At 55.2% G+C, this 24994-nt stretch overlaps 1 protein-coding gene across 5 annotated transcripts in view; it reads right to left on the minus strand.

Moving 5' to 3' along the window:
• Positions 1-11046: 11046 nt before the first annotated feature.
• Positions 11047-24994, minus strand: part of ZNF516 (zinc finger protein 516) — a 70818-nt gene continuing 56870 nt past the window's right edge. For all 5 annotated transcript variants that reach the window (XM_087818911.1, XM_087818914.1, XM_087818913.1 and 2 more), the window contains exons 4-6: positions 20566-20670; positions 19713-19780; positions 11047-15000 (exon numbers count right to left, since the gene is read on the minus strand). In XM_087818911.1, the coding sequence (XP_087675037.1) occupies positions 14941-15000; positions 19713-19780; positions 20566-20670 (233 nt within the window). In that variant the 3' untranslated portion in view covers positions 11047-14940. The remainder of the gene's footprint in view (positions 15001-19712; positions 19781-20565; positions 20671-24994) is intronic.

A 24994-nucleotide genomic window follows, 5' to 3' on the forward strand; every position in this document is an offset into this window, starting at 1 on the left:
TGTGTTCACGTTCTTCAAATAGCAGCCCCGGGTATGTAAATAACTGCACCTGCGAGGTTATTTACAGAGAAACAGCTGCGCCGTCCGGGGTCAAGGTACGGAAGGGAAGCTAATTCACTTCCTAGTGTTTATACTCAGAACAAAATGCCATTTCCACAGCCTCTGACAGGCGACGTGCTTCACTCGCCGTCTCAATCCACACAATAACCTTGCAGACTGAGCCACTGGATCCCGTTTCACAGAGAAACTGAGGCTGAGAACCTGCTCGGGGTCCTACAGCTCATAACTCTTTCTGCCCCGGCCCTGGGCCTGGCTGGCACCACGTCCCCTGACTGACAGACCAAGGCACCAGTGAGCCCCAGAGAGGACCAATCGTTGGTAACAGGGTGGACGGCTGTATTTAAATCGGAAACTTTTCACATTATTGCCAATATGACACTCCTCCTTCCATGTAGAGACTTCTAGAGAAACTGCGTGTACGTGTATGGGTCTTATTTTTCTAAAATTGCTCCAAGTGAATGTTTGTTCGGGACCAGAACCACCAGGCAAGCTAGAGCGAAGCTGCCATCGGGTTTAATTGTATTCTCTTACGCGGGATTCCTCACCGGCCGGTATTAGAGTCATTGAAAGACGCCCCCCCAAAGTACATTTCCTGGGCACCATCCCCAGACCTTTTAATTCAGTAAAAAATAATGCAGGCCTATCTGAAATGCAAAGCAAAAGTCCTACTGAACCCACACACACACCATTTTCCATTAAAATCAGAGCAACATCGACCCTGCCATCCCCACCGTTATTCAAGGTTCCCTCTTAGCACAGTGAGATAGGGAACAGGAGATACAGAGAAAGGCAGACTCACGGTGTCCTTACAGAACATCCCCAAGGAGGACTCCTAGCCATTGACTGGGCCCCCCACTGGTGATACGAAAGTTAACATATGAGCAGGAACCGTGGGAACAGGGAAGAACACTCACTTCTTAGTTACAGTCGAAGCCACACATCCCCCGGAATCGTACTAATAAGAATGGGCAGTGCCTAGATTAAAGAAAATACAAACTTCTCCCACATAAAAGATCATATAAATCAACGGAAAATCGTGTTACGAGAGGCTCCTGAGCTCCCGTACTTTGGACATTTCTGTCTCTTAGGGTCACGTGTGCTGGCCCCGCCCTGTGCCGACGGGTCCCAGCGGCGCCCAATCATCCACCTTCTGCTGGGGCTGGGGCCTCCCCGGCCCCGGGGGCGTCCTCCACTCCACCCTGTTCACAGCAGCTGCCCCATTGGAGCTCGTCACACAGAAATACCCAGGGAGATAAAATGTTCAGCCCTTTCTCGCAGATGAGAAAACCAAAGCTCTGCGGGTCTGCCTGAGTTCAGTCTCCTTCTGCTACAAGGTAGCATCTCTCTAATTAATGGCTTGAATATCTATTCATTTCAGAATTGGGGATTAGGTCACGGCAAAGGTGAGAGTTTCTCTACCTGGGAACTTTGGCCAAGCATTCTGAGAGTTTAGATTAATCACATTATTTAATTGCCAGCCTCATACAGTGAGACTTCCTCCAGTGGGAAACCATGGGGCTGGGGAGCTCAAAAAGAGGGGGGACTAGACAAAACCGATGCCCCAAGAGGAGCCAGATTCCTTGCGTAAACTTAGTCACAGCTCTTCCCCAGAACCGGGAAACCTGTTAGATCATGCGTTACCTTAATAGTGGTTCCCCTGTGAATCTGGTTTTTAGTAATTCCTTCCATTTTTGCTCCAGATATAATTTCTATCATTTAATGAACAGTGGGGGGAGAGAGGAGAGAACCTCTGTATTATACTTTACTGGGAAAACAACTTCTCTTGGAATTTTTCCAGTTTATCACCTCTGGCCTGAGTGACTGTTAATTCTCTCCTTAAGTGCATCTCTAGATGACTCAGCAAAATCATTTACGATGACTTGGCAAAATCACTTAGATGACTCAGTGAAATAAACCACTTGGAAGACTCAGTGAAATCACTTAGCAATTTTTCCAACTTGAATTAATGAATTCCATAAATCCCAATTGATATCCTAAGAGAATTTAAAATTAATCAGCTCATTACAGCTAACAGAGGGAATTCAGAAGACAACTATTGGACTTAAAGTGACAAATATAAATTCTGCCCAAATCCTCGGCTGATTTGTATATGCAGAGGGGAAACTTCAGGAAAATTGGAGCTAGGAGGGGCGATTTTAAGACAGGTTTGGAGTTCGAGTCTGGGCAGGTTGGTTGACTGCTATAACACTCTTCACAGGAATATAATAAAATGCAGTCTCTGCAACATAACACCCGCCCTCTCAAATACACAACCAAAAATCAGTAGACAAGAAAAAGACATAAAAATGTGACCACCGTCTTAAGGGAAAAAGCAGTCATTAAAAATCAGCTCACAGGTGGCCTAAATGTTTGAAGGAGTAGAAAACAATTTAAATCAGATATTACAAATAAGTTCAAAATCTCGTAGGAAAGATGGTCATAACGAATGGATAAAAGTGGGGAGACACAGCAGAGAAAGAGAAATTATTAAAATAACCATAGAACTAAAAACTACAGTAACTGAAATGAAAATTGACTGAATATGACTAGAGAGCAGGGAAGAGTTTCAGTGTATTAAAAACGGGTTGATGCAATAATGCAACCTGAGTAACAGAAAGAGGGGAAGGGAGAGAGGGTGTCAAGGACCTGAAGGAGAATTCCCAGGGGTCTAACACACATGCAATTGGAGTCCCAGAGAGACGGCAAAGGAAATCTAAGAAATAATGGGTGAAAATTTCCCAGTTTAGTGAAAACTATGGACCTAATAATAGACTCTCTATTCCCTACTTGTTCTGTTTCTGTGGAGAACACCAATAGGACTAAACGTAAATATAAAAGGAAATTAGAAAATACGGTCAAGGGAATGATAAAAAATACAGCATATCAAAAGTTGTTGAATGAATTTAAAGCAGTACTTAGAGGAAAATTTATAGATTTAGAAGTTTTTCTTAGAAAAGAAGAAAGGTTTCAAAATAAGTGACCTAAGTTCCTACCTTCAGAATCTATAAAAGGAAAAGCAAATTAAACATAAAATAAGTAGGATTCGATCCCTGCTCTGACCCAATACTGGCTCTAAAAATGCAGTCTGTTAAAATATTAGTCTCATCACAATTAAAGATCTGGATTTTTTTTAAAAAAAGGTCTCAAAGTAAAAAACTTTCTGCCCATGAATTAGACAACATAGATAAACCGAACAAAATCCTTGAGAACACAACTTACCCAAACTAACACAGATGAACTCATATATCTGATAGACCTGCACGTATTAGAGACATGCAATTCATTATTGAATAGGAGAAACTCACACGTTCTCCTAGGTCTTTCCCCTACTCTCAGCCCGCGACCACATCGCAGGACCTGTGTATTTGGGGGGGGGGGGGCGTTCCACAACAAGCAACTCTGTGCCACCAGGTAGGTGTCCTATAAATTAACTCATTCTGATGATCCCTATTACATTAAAAAATATCGATTCCAGGCCTAGCTGGTTTTGCTCAGTGGTTAGAGCTTCGGCCCTCAGACTGCAGAGTCCCAGGTTCAATTCCGGCCAAGGGCATGTACCTCAGTTGCAGACTCAATTCCCGACACTGGTTGGGGCACGTGTGGGAGGCAACCCATTGATGTCTCTCTGTCACATCGATGTTTCTCTCTCCTCTCTCTCCCCTCCCTCCCTTCCACTCTCTGAAAATCAATGGGAAAAATATCCTCCAGTGAGGATTACCAACAAAAAAAGACTACGAAAGACAGTTGCATGTTGTGGGGAGGGGAGAGGACGTCTCTGTTATTTAATGTTGCTGTCTGGATCCAGCTGAAACCTGGGAAAATACCAGAACTTTCTGTGCGTGGAAAGCAGTCCCCAGGAAATCACAATCGCTGGGCAGGGGTTCCGAGCTGCTGAAACATCCGCGTGTCCCCTGAAGATCTGCAGATCTGACAGGCGAGAGGCCACCAGGTCACGGCCTGAGCGGGAGGTGGGGCCGGCATTCCAGGGGGGCTGCGCTCCCTGCCACGGAATGGGGCAGATGCCTTAGGAAATGAAACACTCACCCTAACGGCGTCACACGTGTTTGTGTTTCTGTCTCTTTCCCTTGGAGCTCGTTGGGAAGCCCCCCAACAAAATGAAAAAGAAAAAATCATTCCCTGCAACGAATCCTCTCCTCTGTCTCCCTGAGCGGAAGCCACCACCAGGAAGGCCTCCCCCCCGTGTAAGGTGTGACTAGCACGGGGGATGCCGGACGCTCCCTCCTTTCACTCATTACTGCCACTGACTTGAAAAGAGAAGAGCAGAGGTCACTTATTAGGGGTCACTTTTCATGCAAAACCCCCCGTGTGAGCCGTCGCTCAGAGGGAGCCCGTCTCACCTGCCCTCGCCTATTACCAGGGCTCCGGGTCACAACCGTCCGTGGCATCTGGAATCCCAGGACCTCCGATTAGTCCGTATTTACACACCCTTCTGTAAAAGTGCTCCCCCGTTCGAGCCAGGAGGTGTCGTGAATTCGTTTGGCCTTCAGTCTGGACTCAGCACGAGCCCTGACCTCTGTTACTCTGTCTGTGGTGCTGACCCGTTCGCAGGGGGCCAGTGAACCCCTCCCAGACAGGCTAGGCTTTCACCCAGGGACAATCACTGCGGGAGGGAGGTCTTTCCAATAACATGAATAGTGGCCACTAACCCGAACTGCCTCTGATCCCACGGATACGCCCCCATAGAAGGGAACCATTCCCGCCCGATCAGCCCTGACCCAAGGGCCTCCGCAGCATGTGAAGTAGCAGAAATGTACTGGATGTGGGAGGGACGCGGCTGAATTACCGCGTCGTCACCCCCTAGGAGGGGCCGCCCGCCCTGGGCGCGGAGACGGCCCCTCGAGAAGGAGCATCTCCACTTTGCATCCCGGGTGAGCACCTGCTTTCTCTCTATAATTTGCTAAATCGCACTGTCCCGCTTCCTGCGATGTGGGCAGAGTCCTCGCCTGGCCCGTGCACCAGCCGGGGGCAGACCGTCCCGGACTCTGCCATCCGTGAGCATTCACACGGCCGCCCGCAGGTCTGCCAGCTCGATGCCAGCTTGCAGAGCGAACTTTGTAAAAATAAAGCTGAAGCTGGGAAAGGGGTCCCGGGCTCCGGCAGAGGCTGGCCTAAGAGCAGACTGCAGCCCCTGGTCGGAACCCTCCGCCCTAGAGCCCGAGGGACGTGCTGCGCTTCCTCGGAGACGGGGTTCCCATGCGCCCTAACCTGGGGTTTGTGGCTCTGAAAGGATGGGTGTTGCTGGTGTCTTCTCCCAGAAATGACCCCTCCCCTGGGAGGCCACACCTGTCCCCCCGTGTGGCTTCCAGTTTCAAGAAGGGTTTCTCTTGCATATCCTGCCTCCGTCCAAAACTATTAAGCGTCGTTCACAGTGTGTTTGCTGGAGAGGGGGTTCGAGGGGAAAATAACTATTAATTTCATCTCTGAGCTCTCCCCTCTGCGCTGAAGCATGAACGTGGGATCCCCTCCCACAGAGGAAAGCGCAGGACTGTCTGAGGGACACACAGGGCTGAGGCCAGGGAGGGGGTGAGACGGCCACAGTGGGGGTGGCCCGCGGGTGTCTCCATCTCGCTCCCATCACGCCTCCCTCCCAGCACAGGAGCGCGGCCACGTTTCATGTTCTTCAAAACCAAGCTCGGTCTGTGACAGCTTCGTCTGGGACTGTCCCTCCTCCCCGGCGAGGGACGTGAGCCGGGACACTTGTGAACAGTCCCAGGACAAGGTTTTTGCCACTCCAGTGTCCGGGAGGCGGGTGCAGAGGGGCAGCCGGGGGTGTCCGGTCGTGTCCTGAAAAATAGCTCCCAGTTTGACAGGTTGCTCTGGTTGCTCTGCCTTTAAAGCATAATATTCAGCCCCGGCCCACGCAGCTCAGGGGTTAAGCGTCGACTCGTGAACCAAGAGGTCGGGGTTCAATTCCCGGTCGGGGCACATGCCCCGGCTACGGGGTCCACCCCCAGTCGGGGGCGGGCAGGAGGCAGCCGATCAGTGGCTCTCTCATCATGGATGTTTCTCTCTCCCTCTCCCTTCCTCTCTTAAAAAAAAAAAAGGAAAAAAAGAATTTAAAACAATCTAAAACGTAATATTCAGAGAGCTCATAAAAAACCACGGGAGAAACTGAAACTTCCGAAAGGACTATCTCAGCTCCTTCCAGTGTAACTCGGGCCCTCTCCTGGCCACTCGCACCGATTCCAAAGTGGTTTCACGCCCAGACTCCGGGGTTACCGGCGTCCACACTGACCGGCCGACACCTCAGGACCTGAAACATCAGGCGTCCACTCGAAACGTTATGAAACGTGCGGGTCCCCGCGATGAGCGTCAGCACTTGACTGGGAACTTCGCGGCCACCAGCCGTCCTCTCGTCCTTACACTAAAAACACAGAATTAAAGGAAACCCGGAGGTTTCACGCTGCGGGTGGGAGACTGTGCTGAGCACAGTGGGTCACGTCAGGGGGTTTATCTGTATAAACCGAGTTTTACTTACTCTCTTCGAATGGTGACATATGTAACATTTTAAGGCTATAATAATATAATAATTTTACGGGGTGAAATGGAGACCATTAGATGATTGTACTGTAGTACTTTGTGAAATTCCTGTTTATTAAATACAAAAAACTACAATAAAAATAAGGGCATCCTGCCTCCCGCCGGGGGAGTGGGACGAGCCTTCCCTGGTCCTCGCAGGCGCGGAGCCACCGGCCCATCCTGGGGACCTGAGCAGGTCACCGCGGCACCGGTGGGGGCGCAGCAAGGCCGTGCAGGGCAGTCAGACTCGGGAATTATTTGGAAGCCTGTCCGTGACTGTTCTACGTTGTAAAGTATCGTTGGTATGAGACCATCTCCCTCAGCCCTGTGGAGGGATAAAGGAAACCAAGGGCCTGGGTTCCATTCCCGGCCGAGGACACACACCCGGGTTGCAGGTTCGAACCTCTGCCCCGTTCAAGGCCCGTGAGGGGGGCAACCAATCCATGTGTCTCTCTCAGGTCAATGTTTCTCTCTCTCCCTCTCCCCCCCCCAAAAAAAATCAATAAAAAATTACTTTAGAAAAAACATCAGATTCAAATCAAAGGTAGAACGGCACCAGGAATGTCAAGAAATACAAAAAAATAATTGCTCTTCTGGGAGAAATTCCTAGAAATTCTAAGTCCAAGTCTGGCTGAGCTATGGGAGAGTCGGGACCTCGAAGGCTGGTCCGCGGGGTCCCCTCACAGGGTCTCGCCGGCGATGCGCCCGACGCTGGCCGGGGCAGACGCGTTCCGCCCACTGTCCTCTCGGGGACGGTCGCGCCCAGCCCTGCGAGGGGCGCCCTCCACGGGCCGCCTGGGACGGCGGTGGTTTATCTCGGCTCCGGCCCCGCTGGAACCAACCCATCATCGTCTCGGCAACGAGGGCGTCGGCGGGGAGCACTCGCTCCGGTGGAATTTCAAATTGTCAAAAATTATAAAGCAGCCATTTTCCGAGTCATGGTGCCACCGAGCTAATTGCAGGGACTAGTGTATATTATGACACGGCACACCGCGACGGTGGCACCAGGGCTTGTCAAAACAAATAAACCTTTTTTTTCAATGAAGTCTACTGCAGAGCGCGCTAAACAAATTACGGGGTAGAGGCTCCCGTCTCCAGCACCATCGGCCCGATACCTGGAGGGAACGGGGGAACCTTCCTTAGGGGGCCTGCGGGGGCGGCCCAGCCGCGGCTCGCCCGTCGCCCACGTCTCTATCCCTCCCTCCCCTCCCCTCCCTGAAATCAACTAAAACATTTTTTAAATCACACAAAAGATATACAAAATAAAACATATATATACAAAATAAATAAAAAACAGCATAAAACGTTGTGTAAAATACAACCCTTTTAAGAGAACCCAACACATCCTATGATCTCAGCTATCGCGTCCCATACGAACGCCCTTTGGGGTCACGCCCCTGAAACGCTCACGGTTGTCCCTTCAGGGCGGACGTCAGGCTGTTTCTTTCCTTTCTGTTTACTTTTCTTTACTAATTTTTTTTAATGAACATATTTAGTCTAATATGAAAGTCGTTTGGAATAAAGATACTAGTGCCAACTAAAAACAAAGAGGAGGAGGAACCAGGGACCCCCGCCCCCCACACACACGGCGGGGGAGCCAGAGGCAGCAGGTGGGCTGTGGCCCTGGGCGGGCGCCTCTCCCGCCGGGATCCGCCTGTTCCTTCGCTTCCCGCGTGGAGAGCCAGCCCCGGCCACGGCCGCCTCTGCCTCCAAACCTCCTAGAAAACAGGCGCCCGAGCAGCCGGGGGGGGCTGCTGGACATCGGGAGGGACACCGTGGGGTCAAACGGCCCGTCGTCAGCTGGAGACACGGCACACGACACCCTCCCGTTGGTTTCTCCCTTCCAGCTCCTTTAGAGGAACAGTGTTCACCGAAACGAGCCGAGACCCCCGAACCGCAGTAACTCCACACTCACCACGCGGCGTGGCTTTAAAGTAAACGTGGGTGATCAGACTGTCACTGGCGGGAGGATGGAGGTGTCCGGGTAAGTGACCGCAGGGTCTGTCCGCTGAGGGACACGGAGGGACTTCCCCCGGGCCGGGGCCGCGCTTGGAGAGGGGCCCCTCCCGACCGTGAGCACTGTCCCTCCCTCTCCCCAGAACCCGGGCGCAGCAGGTGACAGCAGAGGTTCCAGCCATTGTTGAAGCCATTGGGACGACACGTCCCCACGTGAGGGCCTTTCTTCCATGAACCTCGTCTCTATGGTGAAGCCCAGGCGATTGAAAGCAGGCGGGTGTCAGATCACGTCTCAAACCGGATTACGGGAAATGCCCATTTTCTTTTTTTCCCCCAAATCACTTGCACAGTTTGGGTGTTGCTGCCAAGACAAACCTATAAAAGGATCATTTTTCAAAAGAGAAAGAGTTTGAGCAGTAACAGGGCCCAGGCTTTTCCTTCCCATGCTTCTCCCCGAAGAACACGAAGGTGGCGTCTGTGGGCTGGAGACGGGCCGGCAGTCAGGGAAGACGGCTTGGAAGGTTCCCTTTGGCTGAGCCAGCAGAGAGCCAAGAGCAAGGGGTTTCGTCTTCAGATTGTTTCCCACCACGGTGAAGGTGATGGTGGGAGGTGGTGGGTGGTGCTGGGTGGTGCTGGGTGGGTCATGGTGGGTGGTGGTGATGGTGGTGATGGTGGGTGATGGTGGGTGGTGGTGATGGTGGGTGGTGATGGTGGTGCTGGGTGGTGCTGGGTGGTGGTGGTGATGGTGATGGTGATGGTCGGTGGTGGTGGGTGGGGGTGATGGTGGGTGGTGCTGGGTGGTGGTGGTCAGGACGGGGGTGGTGGTGACATCATCAGGGCCTCACCACACCCTGGACAGAATCCCTGCCTCTGAAGATGGTCATAGAGAAGATAATTGAGAGAAAGGACAGACCTACTCTAATAAACTTGCAGATCCATGAAAAATAGAGAAAGACACCCTGGTGTGGGAGACAAGAAGAGCACCCATATATACACATGCACGCACATACATGTACACACGCGGACATGACACACGGTGCTGTGTGGTAAGTGCTATGAAGAGAAACAGGTGAGTTGCGACAGAGAATTTTGGCGGCTGCATCTTAGATAAGATGGGGCGGAGGCCCCTCTGCGAGGGCAGGTGAGCTGAGCACTGAATGGAGCCAGCGAGCTGAGCAAAGCGCTCAGGAAAGAGGGTCCCAGAGGCACGAATGTCTTGTCAGGGATTTTTATTCACAACGCACGGCCCACGTCCTGGGACATCGACATTGCGTTTTTGTTTTTTTTTACCAGAATAGAGAAAAACAGGGTTTAACGGGGCTTCAGCAGCATTTTCAAGTGACAACCAAAACTATCAGATATGAGTCTTTCCCAAAACCAGGAGTATCTCTAGCATTAGTGGAATCGTATTTGTAGAGGGACTTACTGTCAAGCTCTTATCTAGATACTTCGACTTGAAAATCTAGGGAGCCCTTGGAGTTGACTCACTGACCTTCGACGTTTCTTCTGCCCACTGCTCGTCCCCTCCTGAGGCTGCTGCCTGTATTCGTTCATCTGACCGGCCTGCGTCCCCGGGAGAAGGGGAAGCCCTGAGGGGGGGCCTTGGTGTCTGACGAACCCACCGTCCCAGGTGCCTGGCGCCCAGGGCCACGCCGCAGGTGCTCCCGTCCGGGGGGGAGGAATGCCGTGGCCGGCCTGCGCCAGGGACCCTGTGCCCCGAGCGCCCTCCCTCGCCCGTCACCCCGGTGGCCCCTAGCAGGCAGCAGGCCCGCCTGCCCGGCCGGCAGCAGGTGCGCAGTGTTTGCTGACCGTGTTCACGAATAAAGTGCGTGAATTCAAAACCGGCGCCGCTCTGCGCTCACGTGACTGCTGCCTGCCACCTAGTGGCGGGAGGGGCGAGTTCAGGATGGAAGGTTCTGGAGAAGTGGGGACAAAGCTCCTCAGAGCCCGGAGCCCAGGGCGAGCGCTGGGTCGGTGCCGCCTCGCCCTGCCTGCAGGGGGAGCCCCGAGAAGGCCGCCGCGTGGCCCGCCCAGGCCTAGGAATTCCTCTTACGTACATTTCATGTTTAAATTAAAATTCTGTTAGCTCGCCCGAGGCCTCCAGTACGGTTTCTGCCACCTGCTCCGCAAACCGGGGTGACTGGGGCCCCGCCCGCGGCCCCGGGTTTGGACAGTTTGTCATCGGTCAGCGTGATAGCCGCGTGTGGGCTGGTGTGGGGAACAGGAGCTGGGCCGGGGAAGGGAGGTCACCCCAAAAACATTTTTAAAGTGTGTGTATATCCTGAGTCCACAGAAGACGAAAAAACACTCCGGCCACCTTGGCACCCCCCTCGGTGAACTAGCTGAGCAGCACCCCAAAGGCGCGTCTGCTTAAATAACAGGGACCCCATCCCTCCGGTGCGTGTCCAGCCAGCAAACAAAGAACCACAGACCACAGCGGCCGCCCGAGGACGTAAACCGCCTCCTGAAGCAGCGAGGGTCTAACAAATCTCAAGAACGCCAAGATGTTTTTATTGATTTCAAATTCCAATAGAACGGATATGTTTTATCTAAATATTTTATCACACAGCTGAAACATTGAATTTTTTTTTTTTCAGAAATAGAGTTAAATACATCACTCTAGTTACAAATTCTAATATAAAGAGTACAAAATATAATGTTATAAATTGCATTTAAAAAAAGAAATACAAATTCTATGGTCTTTTGCATTTTGCTGCCTCAAAGGATAATTAGCAAGACTGACGAAGGGCGAAGAGCCTCCCCCGGTCACGCACAGGGCACAGGGCACGCGGGGCTCTGCGTGCGTGGGAGCCCCCCCGAAGCCCCGCCTGTCACTGTTTCCTTTCTTCGTTCAGTGAATTAAACCTCCTGCGATTAGAACTCGGCAAAGCTAAAAGCCGTAAACCAACAGGCGCGCTCCCGCCCGGCCGACACGCAGAGGGAAAGGCAGCCGGGCAGAGGCGCGGTCCCTTCCCTGCGTTCTGACGCCTCTCGTGGGGGAGAGGGCGCGGGGCGGGGGTTCGAGAAGGAATGTGGCAGAGAGCGCCTGGCCGTGAGCGCGCGGCAGGTGCCGGGAAGGACACCTCTCACCCGTGATGCAGGAGACGCTCGTCCTCCGAGCTGCACTCTATTGGTGTCAAGAACCGGGAAGCTCCCAGGGCCGGCACCCCAGGGAGTGCAGCCTGCTCCCTGCTGCACCCCGAAGTCCACTCGAAGGTGTGCCGAGTTACGAGGCCCGGGCACGTGTCCGTGCGTGGCTGTTGGTGGGATGTCAGGGACCCCGTGGGTGGAGTGGCCAGGCTGGCTAAGATCAGCCTCCCTCCTCTCACCGGGTGGCCACAGGCCGATGCCCAGGGGAATCGCCGTGAGAAACCTCAGGAAGCCTGTCTCCCTCTCGGTTCAAAAAATAAATAACTATGGGGGAGACCCCTTAAAGCATCTGATACTTTCCAAAACCAAAAAGGCAAAACCCATGTGGCCTGAAAACGTGTGTTGTGTTCTGACCAAGGCGAAACCTGTCCCCGAGGCGGCCCTAAGCATGCCCGGGAGCCAGGCGGAAAAGTGCCCGGACAGCGGGTCCGCTGCCCGGAGACGGTGACCCGCAGCAGAGTCTTCCCTGTAAATGTTCGTTCTTCACACTGGGGAGCAGGAGTGAGTGGCCTGGAAGACGTCTGTGAGCTCGTCACCTACGTGTTCTCTGAACGCGACCACGGGCAGGCGACGGGAGCCAGGGAAGCGGGGTGAGCGCAGCCGCAGGGCCAGGAACCGCCCGGGAGCCCAGGCGGGCCGGGGGCACACACGGAGGAGCCGCGAGCGGACGGCCGAACCCTTCATTGTCCAAGTCACGTCGGACGCCGACGCTGCGGAGTCCCGTGCAGATCGAGGAAACAGCAGATCGCCAGAGGTAGTAGAAAGTCTGAAACAGTCAGAGGAGCCTCACAGGAGGCCGCACAGAACCACCGCTCGGACAGAAGCGAAATCAAAGCACATCGGCTAAATAAATAAGAGAACACAAGTCGTGTCGACTACTACGGCAGGGCTGACGGGGACGGGCGCTAACGAACCGATACAATACCGAGGACCACAGGAGAAACCGCAGTGGGGCCGGGACGCGGTGTGTGGGAGGGTGGCGTTCTCGGGGGTCCCCTCCCGGCTGTTAACTCGGTGGAACCCGACTTCTACGCTGTGCAGCTGTGACCACCTGCACTGACCCGGCTGCACCCTCTGCCCGCGGCCCGTAACCACCCCTCCGCCCACCAGGCTCCCCGGGGAGGCACCTCCCAGAAGACACATCCGGCTCCGGGTGCCGGGTGGCTCCTGATGCTGCTTTCAGACAGTAAGAAGGGACACGACACCTCCGTGTCACTTTGGGTACAGAAATTATTTTAATGACAAACACAGAGAAACAGACCGGGACTGAGTCGCTAGCCCCTGTGTGTCCCCCAAACTGTCACTGGCCATTCACTTTCAGCCGAGAAACAGAAAGTCAGAGAAATGAAAGGATCGCTGCGGGGAAACGATCAGAACAGAAAGGCCTCGCGGTTTCTAAGGTGAACAGAGGAATGTATCTGCAACTTTGCTCAAAAGAACTTTAGGGAAACGGCCGGTGGCAGTCACTGAACCACGTCTGCAAGGATTTTCCCAATCCCACCAACAGGACAGGTCGTCCTGGGATGCACCCGGTGTAAGATGTCAGGAAAAGCAAGTAAAAAATTAGATATACACACACATACGTGTGTGCATACGTGTGTGCATGTATATATGTGTATATAAGCTAGCCGGTTACATTGCATTCTTTCCAAGTGTCACAAAGTAACCTGAACCGTCAAGTAATTTAAATTCAGTAACAAGTAGAATCCAGAACCAAACACTAACTAATAACAATAACAATAATAATAATATAATAATCCAACAAATCATTAGAACAAGGAAACCACACTTCGGGGGGGGGGTGTTTAAACACATCTTTGTATCAGAAGCCCATTTTCTACAAAAACTGCGCTAGTCCATCACGGTATGAAGTAAACTGTCGCTCTCACCAGTATTAAAGATTAAGGGTAATTTCTGTACATGTAAAATTATTGCTTTTTTGAAAAATATATCTCACATGCTCGTTTATAATCCGCTTCCTGCCTTTACAAAATTTCACAATTAAAAAAAACCTAGTAAAGCTTTTGCGAAAAATTTCACAGAACATTGTCATTCAAGGCAGCAGTTTTTCTGATAATGCATAAAATCCTATGTGCAAAGCTCTGAGGCTCTCAGAGGTGCCGCCCGCCCCGCGGGGCCAGGAGAAAACATCTGCCTGTGGAACAGGATCTCACCGCGGACACTGCGGGGCTGAAGATCCTTTGCCGGGGCCTCAACCCCACCACAAAAACTTGCATTTGCATGACTGAGGAAGAGGTATATAGAGCCGCCGCCCGCACCAGGGGCCTGGGGACCTCCACGCTCTGGGGACAAAGGTGCCGTCCTGTGGAGAGCCCCAGGCCCAGGAAGAAAACACGCCTACTCGCTGGGGGGGGGCGGGGGGGGAGAAAGGGGGGGAAGGTTCCAGAGCACCAGCTCCTGGGGATCAGGGTCCCCAAGTCTGCCCAGGGCTCTCCTGCGTGACTATAACGGCCGGACCGGGAGGGACACAGTGGCCAGGTCACTTGTTAAGACTGACGGGCAGCCTTCCTCTGTGAGCAGTTTGCAGAATGTAGCCCTGTACCAAGAGGTCCTGAGAATAAACACAGAAGCCGCTTCCTTAGTGTTCAACTCGCTCCGTTCCGGACGCAGAACAGAAACGTCCCCACGGCCGACTCCCACACCCGCCACCCTGGGGGGGTGGGGGGCGCGAAAGGGGCCACAGGGATGCAAAGGGCCCCCGGGGAGGCGACCGCACCGTGGACCGGCGAGGGTCTCACCCACCCGCCCGCCTGGTGTGCACAGCACCGCGCCCCCTCCTTCCTGTCCCCTTCGTGACTTAAATACCAGCTGGATAGGACGTGTAGCAGTAACACTGTCGAGCTCCACCCCGCCTGACTGCCCGCCCTCCCCGGGGGCTTCGCTGCACCAGCAGCTCTTTTCCAGTGTCTCCAACTCGGTCGTGAGCAGCGCACACGCGTGCGCGCCCCAGTGCCCGCCAGCGCCACCGTTCATCGCAGGAAATGTGGGGTCACATCGGTGAGCACACGGATGCATGCGGGGTCTCTACACGGAATTCCAGAGATCAGCATCTTCATTTATTTCTAAGTGTCCGGCCGGGAGAGGCCTCGCCCCACGGGTGTCGGTGGGAGGGCTCAGCGGCTCGTCCGCGCGTGGTGGTCAGTCTCCGCCGGGACGTCCAGGAGGGGGCTGCTAAGGGCCGTCGGGGGCACCGGGGTCGCTGGAAGCGTGGCTCTAGGTCCCCTTTCTGAGAGGCACTGTCTGGACGGCGTCCGGGTTAGAATGGTCTCTCCCCTGGGTGAGAAAAGGAGAGAACAGAAGAGCTCATTTCCGCCTTTTGGCCTCTAAGTGCGTCTTTGCTGTGAATTTTCGTACCCACACCCAAGAACGTGACCTCCAGGGAGCAACCTTGAGGGCTCGGCAGAGACCCCGACGTTAGCTGCAGCTCCCTAACCTCGAGGAGACGTGTTTTATTTTTTTATTTTTTATTTTTTTTTAAATATATCTTTATTGATTTCAGAGAAAGGAAAGGAGAGGGAGAGAGAAACAGCAATGATGAGTCATTGATCGAGCCTGCAACCCGGGCATGTGCCCTGACCGGGAATGGAACCCCGATCGCCTGGATCCCAGGTCGACGCTCAACCGCTGAGCCACGCCCGGCCGGGCAGGGCGTTTTAAACACACTGTCCTGCCTCCCAGAAGCAGCTTCAGACGAGCCTTCCCTGCAACCTAGACGGTCAGACTCCTCTGTCTCCGTGAGAGCAGCACCCGCTCCGGGGAAACGGCCAACCCGGTGGCAAGACGGGGCCGGGAGGGCTCAGAAAAGCAAAATTCTGTAGCACAAACCAGATGCACACGCGGGGACAGTTCCGGAGCCGGGCTGGACGTGGGGGCCACGCAGAGCGCAGCACAGCCCCATGCGGTCCGTCTGACCCGAGCGGGTGAAGATTAACGAGAAGTAGCAACAGAAATAAAGCCGAGAGAAATGAGCTGAATTGCGGACCTGGGCCTGGGGGAGGACCTCCCGGCGACGCTGAAGGGAGGCCGCGCCCACGTCCGAAGGCCCCGACCTACGGGAGGCCCGTCGCCGGAGCTGTAACAGCCGCGGCTGAAACAAGTCAGGCCGCCACCGTTTCCTCGCTTCCTGTTAGGTTACTGGAATTATTTCTGCAGCTTAACTGTTTTAAACACTTAGAATAATAAGAAATAAACTATTAATCACAGTCTTTAAACTTTGACCAAGAATCTCAATAAAACTCATTTTCTTATTTCAGCAAAAAAATCAGTCTGGTCTTTTAAATGCCCAGACCGGGGGGTAGGGAGAGAGGGTTAACGCTTCTTGGTTTTAAACTTTAATTTCTAATGTTTCACAACCATATACCGGAAAAACCACTTCTCCACAACACTGAGAAAGCCCTTCTAGTTTTTTGGGTTTTTCTGAATGTCATAGGACAATGACACCCACTTTTCAGCATATTATTTTCAAAATATCTTCTAACGATGAATATTGATGACTAGAAATCGATCGTGCCAAGCACACGACAGAGCATCTGCAAAGCGACAATGGGCACAAACTGCTCCCCACGTGCAGAATTTTGCTAGGACTCTTAGCTACCTTTGTGATCAGAATTATCGTCAAAACCCGTGTGGCTCCGCGAACATCAACCCGTGAACTGGACGGTCACCGTCCGATTCCCGGCCAGGGCGCAGGCCCGGGTCGCGGGCTCGATCCCCAGTGAGGGGCGTGCGGGAGGCAGGTGGTGGATGTTTCTCACGGATGTTTCTCTCTCTCCCCCCCTCCCTTCCTCTCTCTCTCTCAAATCGATGTTAAAATATATTTTAAAAAAAGAAAAACAAGTGCCTTCATGCCAAGAACTGGAAGAATGACCCCCACAGCTACAGATGCTCCACGTAAAGACGGAGCCTCACCTCCAGGGCACCAGCCCTTTCACAGCAACGCGCGAGGATGCGACCCCGGAGCGCAGACACCGACTGCGCCACAGGCTCCACGGCTGGGCCCCAGGGCCCCACCCCAAACCGGCCGCCTCTCCCTCACTGGGATCCCCAAGCTCCTGCACAGCTGTGCTCCGCCGACCGTCCAGAACCACCTCCACCGACATCCTTCCAAACCCGACAGCGAGGACGGTGCCCCGGCTCGGGGCTTGGCTCTGCCCTCGGGCGAAACCCACGCACTTCAGCACAGGGACCAACACCTGGGTCCCTCCAGCTCCTGTACCACTTTTTTTTTTAAATGTTTTTTTAAAATTTTTATAATTATTGAGGCATTTTCTTAACCTTAATCATTCTTGGCTTTTGTTGTTGTTAATCCTTCCCTGCCAATATCTTTCCACTGGTTATTTTTTCTTTAGAGAAAGTGGAAGGGAGGGAGGGAGGGGGAGAGAGAGAGAAACATCAATTGGTTGCCTCCCACACATGCTCCAGCTGGGGCAGGGAACGAACCTTGACTGGGAATCAAGCCCACGGCCCCTCGTCTGCAGGCCGACGCTCTAACCACTGAGCCACACCAGCCAGGGCTCCTGTCCCACTTCTGACCCCCGCACGGCCATCCAGAGTCCAGGCTCTGGGACGCTCGTCGCGTCTCCTTGTCTGAACCACCCAATGACCTTAAAAGCCGTAAAAGCTAGGAAAAAGGACGTCTCCCCAACGTCTAATTGTCACCCCAATATTACAGAGCCTGGCACATCACATCGCAGGTACTCAAGAAATAATGTTAGTGAGTGAATAAGCGATTCCTGTAAAACTGGATTCCCAAACATCGTTTCAATTGCGTAATTTGGCATCTAGCGTGTGTCTCTATGAAAGTCCGTCAATGTTAGGAGTCACCCAGTAATTTCTGCAGGAATACACGGTGTTATATGTTTGTTTGTTTTTAAGCCCATAAGCCACAGCTTCTAAAGCCCCCAGGGAAAGAATCCGATTTAAACATTCACGAGTTAATGCTGCTCACGCACACTAACCACGAAAAAAGGCCTGGGCGACAAGGCGTCCTGTCCCGGACACAAACAGCCACAGAGCTGCGCTCTGAACCTAAGACGTGCCCTCAGCAGCCGCGGCGTCGGCAAACCGTGGGAGCTGCGGGGAGGGACGCAGCCCAAGGCTGACCCTCCCCTGGCGTCGTCCGGCTCAGGCAGCCGGGCAGGCACTTCAACCCCACGCGCGGTCAGGAAAACGGCGTTTCCTTGGAGAACCGGACACGTCCCGAGACCAGCCAACCGCTGCCTCCCACGCACGGAAGGACCGGGACACAGCGGCGAGCGCGCCAGCTCCCCGCGTGGGAGGCCGTGAACCCAGCTCAGCGTGCGCGTCGCCGGCCTGAGTGGCCGCCGGCCTGAGACGGGTCAGCTGGCCGCCGAGGGCCTCCAGCAGGGCTCAGCCTCCGGAGCTCCGCGGGCCGAGCACCAGACAGCGATACAATGTAATCGTTTCTCCCGCAGCTCCAGGCTGAGTAACATGTTGCCAATTCCCTGCAAAGCTGTGCGGACACAGAAACAGTCAACACGCAGTGGGGCGGCTGGCGTGGCCGGGCTCTTCTCCCCACCACAGAAGCACGGGAGAGGCTCCGGCAGAATCAATAAGCGGCAGCCGGACGGATGCGCGTCCCCGAGACGCTCCCTGCGCTAGTCACATCTGCCCGGGCTCCCGCCCGTCACACACACGTGGAAAAGCCGCGTCTCGGGTGGACTTAACGGGTCGCCGGTGCGCGCAGGACCCTGAGGCCTGACTGGGGGGGGGGGGGTCTCACTGTGTAATTCTCCAATTACGGCGCGACCTCCCTGGGACGCGCCCACAGGCGCACTGGTGGCTCTTGTCACAGGGGCTGATTTCTGTTAAGAAGGCCCGGGCGTGCGGCCGAGGTCACCCGTGTCCGGGAGTCTTCTAATTCCGCATTCAGCGGGGCTGTTATTTCATGGATTGTCACAGCAGCATCGCGGAATAACTACTTGACATTCTGAAACTATGGTTTTTATCGAGAGCAAAGTCACTTAGTAAAACAAGGTAACAGACAGCAAAGCATCTTGTCAATGACACAGGAAGACAGGCCTTGGACAACAACAGGAATTCTAAACGTGCAATAAAAATAAACATACACAAAGGAAGTCGCCGGCCAGGTAACGTCTGTCCTAGGGAAGGGTGATCACTAATTCACAGGAGGCCCTGGGCAAGGCCACGTCGCCTCTCACCATTCTCTCCCAGAGACAGACCAGGGGGTGCCCAGGGTCCCTCCGACGTCCCCATCGCCCTCGTCAGCAAGCAGGGTCCCTCCAAGGGGTACGTTCGCCAGGCGGGGCACCCTAACTCCGCCTCACCACCCGGAGGCCTGATGTCCACCTGGTATAAACGCACCCACAGCGGAGCGTCTGCACTTACGGATGTTCTAGGGCAAGAACCCGACAGAAGATGCTGGTGGGAGGTGGGGAGGCGGCGGCGACGTGCTGTAGGAGGGACAAAGGGAAGGGGAGCCCTGGAACCACGATGACCTGAGGGACAGCGACAGTGGCAGATGTGTCCCCGCTGCAGGGCGAGGCTCGCAGTCCCCATGCGCCGGTTCCGCGAGTCCGCCGGGCTGTGCGGACACTGAACGGTGCGCGTACACAGGCCACATGTGCAGGGCCACGGCTGTGTGTGACGCGCAGGACATGGAGAAAAAACAGCTCTGGAGAGAGGAGACTGAGCATAATCTCTTCTCATGAAAATACACATAAAAACACCCGGGGTGAGAGTGTGAACGCCTGGGGTCTCCGGTCCCCACCCGTCTCTCCAAGACCGTGAGCAGCTGGAACCACCCTCCCGGTTTCCAGCCGCCGGGGGCTGGGTGGTCCTGCAGGCCGGGCTCCACGTCCGGCCCCGGGCAGACGTCTGCGGGGTGAAGGGGCCTGAACACTTGTCCCGCGAGAGCCCTGTGGCTCCGTGACGAGCGCCGTGGCTCACGTTCCCGCTACCTCCCCGCCACCCCAGCCTCCCACCACTCCCGTCAGAAGACCTACTTGTTTGGGGGCATCCGTGGAGGCGGCGTGGACGTCAGCACCTCGGAGGCCGTTGGAGTCAAACACCACTGTGGGGACAAGGGGTGCGTGAGCGAGCAGACGGGAGCCTCCGGCGCCCCGGGAATCGGGGCCATTACAGATCAGGCGCTTTCATGAAAAAGACACCAGCGCCCGGCCTGCCGCTGGAAAAGACCAATTTGCTGCCACACTCGCGGAGAGAGAGGGCGATGCCGCCTGGGGCCCCTGCCCTTTTTAATTCAGACGCGGCCGAGAGGCAAGCCGAGGCTGACAATGTTAATTACCAACGTGGGAAGGGACCCTCCTCCTGCCTCACTTACCATTTGGCCCCTGTCATTTCGCATCAGGCTGGCTCACGCGTGATCCTTCACAGCTCTGAGGACAACCCCGCCAGCCTCCCTCTCCCCGTGGGTGACACAGGGCTCTCCGCCTGACGGGGTCTCGGGCAGCGCCTGCCCAAGAGCCTCTGGGGCCTCACGACGGGCTCCTGAGGGGCCGGTGCGGACCCAGCGGGTGTCTCACTGAGGCGGCTTTGATTTCCTGTCGCTGGAGGCACCGCAGCCCATTAGCATATTCATTTAGGAGGCGTCTACTCTAATTAAAATGGGACATTTGCAAACGGGCTTATCTCAAATTAAACCACAGGGCACAATGCAAAGAAAACACCATCTCAGGGCTGCACGGGAGAGGATGGGCATAACCACAGAAGGGGAGGCATCACCCGCACCCCAGGGACCATGCTGACGCCAAGGACTGGAGAGTGAACCCCCGAGAGGACACGCCAGGGCCCACAGGACAGCGGGGCGGGGGGCCGGGGATGGGGCAGGGAGCCTACCTGAGTGAGCCCGCATGTGCGCCCGCAGGTGGCTGGGCTGCGGGAAGCACTTCCCGCACTCCACACAGACGAAGTCCCCCTGGTGGGCCTGCGTCCGGAGCGTCCCTGGGTGGCGGTGGCCAAGGGGTGCCGGTGGGGGGGGGGGGAGAGAGAAAACCATCATTAGTCCGGCTGAGGCATCCGGGTGGGGGCTGCCCAGGCCCTGGGGGGGCTGTCAGCCTTCGTCCAGGCTCCGCCGACAGCCAGTCACCCCCGGGCCCCGAGCGAGCGTGAGTTACAAGGAATTAAAACCCTTCCCAGAGCAGCACTGTCAGGCGTGCGGGCTCGGAGCAGCTGGAGGCCCGCCCAGCCCAGGCTCCGCGAGCGGCACGCCAGGCAAATCGGAACGACACTGCGCGGCCGGACGGGGTACAGGGACTAGGAGGCGGCGGGGGGGCCCGGCCCGTCCCCCATCCCCCATCCCCCAGCCCCCATCCCTATGCTGGGCCAAGCCCCTGTCCCCCGTCGACCACCTCCCACCCACGGGGCCCTGACCTGTGTGCCCTGTGCTGCCCCTCGGAGCCCACAGGGGACCCCCGGGAATGAAGCCGGCCTGAAGCACTGGCCTCGCGACCCCTTCCGATCCTAACGGAGGCTCCGGAAAGGGAGGCCCACGTGCTCACGCGGCTGAACCCCTCCCCGCTGCGGTCTCTCCAAAGAAAAGGCTCATTTCCACGGCACGGTGGCCCCACAAAGACCTCCCCGAGCTCAACGGAAACTCAACCCGATGGGAAAATAAGACACAATCTCCTCACTAGGAGTCACCCCTGAAGCAATGCTTTTAAACGGGGCTCAGGGAGCTGTCTGTGGACCGAGAGCCCGACTTCTGTGTAAAGGGATCTCAGTCCAACCAGCAAAAACCGCGTCAAGATTCCCGACTCAGACGCCTGCAGCGGTAAAACCACACACAGCCGTGTTTGCGTCGCGGGGAGCGTTCGTGGGGGGAATGAGCAGCCGGGCGGGAGCCAGCAGCAGCCCCGTCCGACTTCTCACAGGACGAGTCCGGAACCGGGGCCTTGGGGGAATTTAAGGACCTGCCCACCGGGTTCTCGCCCAGGAACAAAAGGAACAAGACATTTTTCACCAGCGCTCACCCCCTTTCATTCATGGCAAACCAGGGGCTAACGTTGGTGGGGTGCCCTGTGCTCCGTAAAACAGGAAAATCGTGACTCGCAACTCAGCGGCCGCCCCACCTGAGGGCCCCTTTCCACGTTTTCACCAAGCAGGTCGGTGGAGGGAAAGCTCTGTCCCTTCTGACGGAGGCGCCCTGGGCCCGAGTGGGCCTGCGGGCTCCTGGGGGGCCCACAGCCTGGTCCCCAAGTCCGAGCGCACACATGCAGCATGGCAACGGCTGTACCGCGGGCTTTGTTCGGCAGCTGTCTTTCGGGAGCCTTTCCTTCCTTACCTGGGTCCAGGGAACTCAGCTCAGAAGCACTTGGTCCCCACTCCTTCCCCCACCCAGAGGTGCTCCCGTGGAATCCACCTCTGGCCACCTCTGTGGCACCTGGTGTTCCCAGGTGGACTGAATACAGTCTCTGCCTACGGGGGACGCGGGCTGACGGTCGTGACAGACAGCAGGGCCGTGTCCCAGTCACATTCAGACGGGAGGTCACCAACCCTCTCTCTGAGCAGATCTTTCCGCTGTTTCCTCCCAAACGACTCCTCCACTCAGTTCTTAGCTCCTCAGTTAAGGGCACATCAGCGTGAGTGCAGACACATATGCACACGGAAGCACACACACACGCATAGGTGTGCACACACAGGCACGCATGCACACACGTGCACACACTCAGGCACAAACACGTGCCCAGACACGCACAGACGCGTTTCTCCATGCGTTCCGCCTTATCATTTTCTCTCTACTTTCTAAAGAAAGGACCCTTGCCCTTGGTGGTCAGTAATAACAATACGCCGAAGCTACCGCAAAATTCCGAGTTAGCCAACAGGTTACAAACTTCATCTGAAATGAAGGCCCCTGGTGAGCAGCAGGGCTGACACCCTGGCCCGGAACCCGAGGTGCGCGCAAGGTGGACTCGGAGGTGAGGCGGCCGGCCAGCCTTCCAGGGGCGCGTCCGACGCTCCCCCCGTCTGAAAGACTCAGACCAAGGAAGCACAGTCTTTCCTGTCATCGTATTACTGTGTCCCTGGGATAAGTGACTATTTTTAAGTCCCAATAAGACCCTGTGTGTTACTGTATCCAGAATTATCCACTGTTATCTTTGTTCTAAAACCCACAATATCAAACACTACGGGCTGGCCACCAGCCGGCAGACAGGGATGTTATCTTACTACTGTTCTATCAACAAACCGTTCACATTATATTCATGTTTCCAGACTTGGCCGCCACACTTTAGGGTGATCACAGAAAACCTATTTCCTTCCTCCTTAAGGGGTCAGCTGGCAGCCTGGGGGGAGGGACAGTGTCAGGTCCATGTAGCTCCTTCCTCTCCGGCAGCCTTTCCAGACTATCGTCTCTTCGCAAACATCCTTCAGTGACACCCGTGTGGGGGAAAGGTGTCCGAGAACCGTCTTCATTTCTGAAAACACCTAGGTCACGGAGACATCGCCTGGGAGCAACGTCCTGTGTGCGAACGGAAACGTCACCGAGAACATCACAGGACCTCACTAGCAGCACTGACATCGTCAGGGACACACGATGGATGAATTCCTCCACCTCGGAAAGACTCTCCCCGTGTTTCCTCCTGCCCAGCTGCAATCAAGGGCCTGCACGTGAAGGGGTGACCTTCACTCTGCGGGTGACGCCCCACGAGGAGACACGGCGTGAATGCGTCGGAAGACAGAGTAAGATTCAGGGTCCGACAGACTCGGAGAATCACGTTCAAAGGTGATTTGGACTCGAGCAGGATTAGATTAGGGCGCAAAGGTCACCTGCCCACAGGGTCGGGGAGAGGCGGGTGCAATCACAGTGGACACCAAACCAAAACTGGCGCATTCTGTGACGTGTCCGTGACGAGGCGCCTGCCTCCTGGACTGAGGTAGCAGAGGCGGAGTCTCCGGAACAAGGACATTTACACCCGGTGACCTCGTGGCCTCTCCAACAGCCAGGCCACACCCAGGCTCTGCATGTCCTTCAACACCCCAGAGCCTCCTAAACAAACTTTCCAAGGAGGGAAAGGAACCAGCAGTGGGGGCCTGGAGGCCAGTGGGAAACTGTCTCACTTTCGAGTCCAAGAAAATCCAAATCTGAAGACCTGAGGCCAGCATCGCACCCCAAGGTCCGACCCATATAGCTCTACTCCATTTCCCAGTAAACGGCCTGCAGGACTGGGAACCACCGCCAAGTGTCACACTCACTTAATGTAACTGAAACCGGAAACTATGACAGCACTGAGCTGTAAGCTCTTTCACCACCTGCCCAGCGTGTGGGCCCAGGCACGTGACGGGCCCAGAGCACCTCTGCCAGGAGACGGAGTGGGAACCTTAACCAGGCCACCGGGTCTCCCTGCATCTCACCAACACTGGGCATAAAGCCTCTCGACATCTCTGGGCGTCCGGCCCTCAGCTCCATTCCGGAAAGTTCACAGAAAGTGCTGGCTGCGAGCAGGACCACAGGGCGCTGCGCCCCTTGGAACAGGAGCCAAGGCCGCTGGGATTGAGGGCTCCGCCAGACCATCTCCAAGACGGGGCAACCCCTGGGTTTTCTCCTAGTTGAGAAACACCTGAGGTTTACTCCGAGGGTAAATGAGCCGAAGGCATCACTCGCAGACACAGGTGGGTCAGGTGCCCTGGACCTGGGCAGGTTCCAAAGTCACAGAACAAAAGCAGGGACTCAGACCCACACGTGCCCGCCTGGCACCCTCACAGTGGATTCAGGGTGCTTCTTTGCTGGCACGACTCCAACCCTGAACCACGTCCCCCCCAAGTGCTTCCAGCTCCCTGGACGTCGATGGACCGAATGTCCATGGGGGTCGGTTTATCTGGGTTGTTTTCCATGGGAAACACTCAGGTTTCTCAGGGTGCCGAGTACGCAGTGAGCGCGACCTTCAACTCGTGACCAAGGGCATCGTACCCAATGGGCACGTGGAAACCGACTGTTAGGTGTCATCACTGAGGGCCCAACAGAAAAGGAAGTAACTGTGTAATTAATACTTTTTCCAGAACTAGCAAGAGTCCTTTCCCCAAGCTTCAGATGGTACATTCCTGGTCTACAAGACTCTGCTCACTAACGCGGGCCCGCAGATGTGTGTAGATGAATGCATTAATTATATACAGTCAAACCTCGGTTCTCCAACGACTCCCATCTTGAACAATTCGGTTCTCGACCAAGTTGTTCACGGGGAAAATGTCTTGGCTGTCGAACAAAACTTCGGTTCTCGACCCGACAGCCCTTTCATGCTAATACCTGTCTGATCAGTCCCGCGTCTCTCCG

Source organism: Miniopterus natalensis, chromosome 7 (assembly GCF_054644295.1).
Source record: "Miniopterus natalensis isolate mMinNat1 chromosome 7, mMinNat1.hap1, whole genome shotgun sequence".
Lineage (NCBI taxonomy): Eukaryota > Metazoa > Chordata > Mammalia > Chiroptera > Miniopteridae > Miniopterus > Miniopterus natalensis.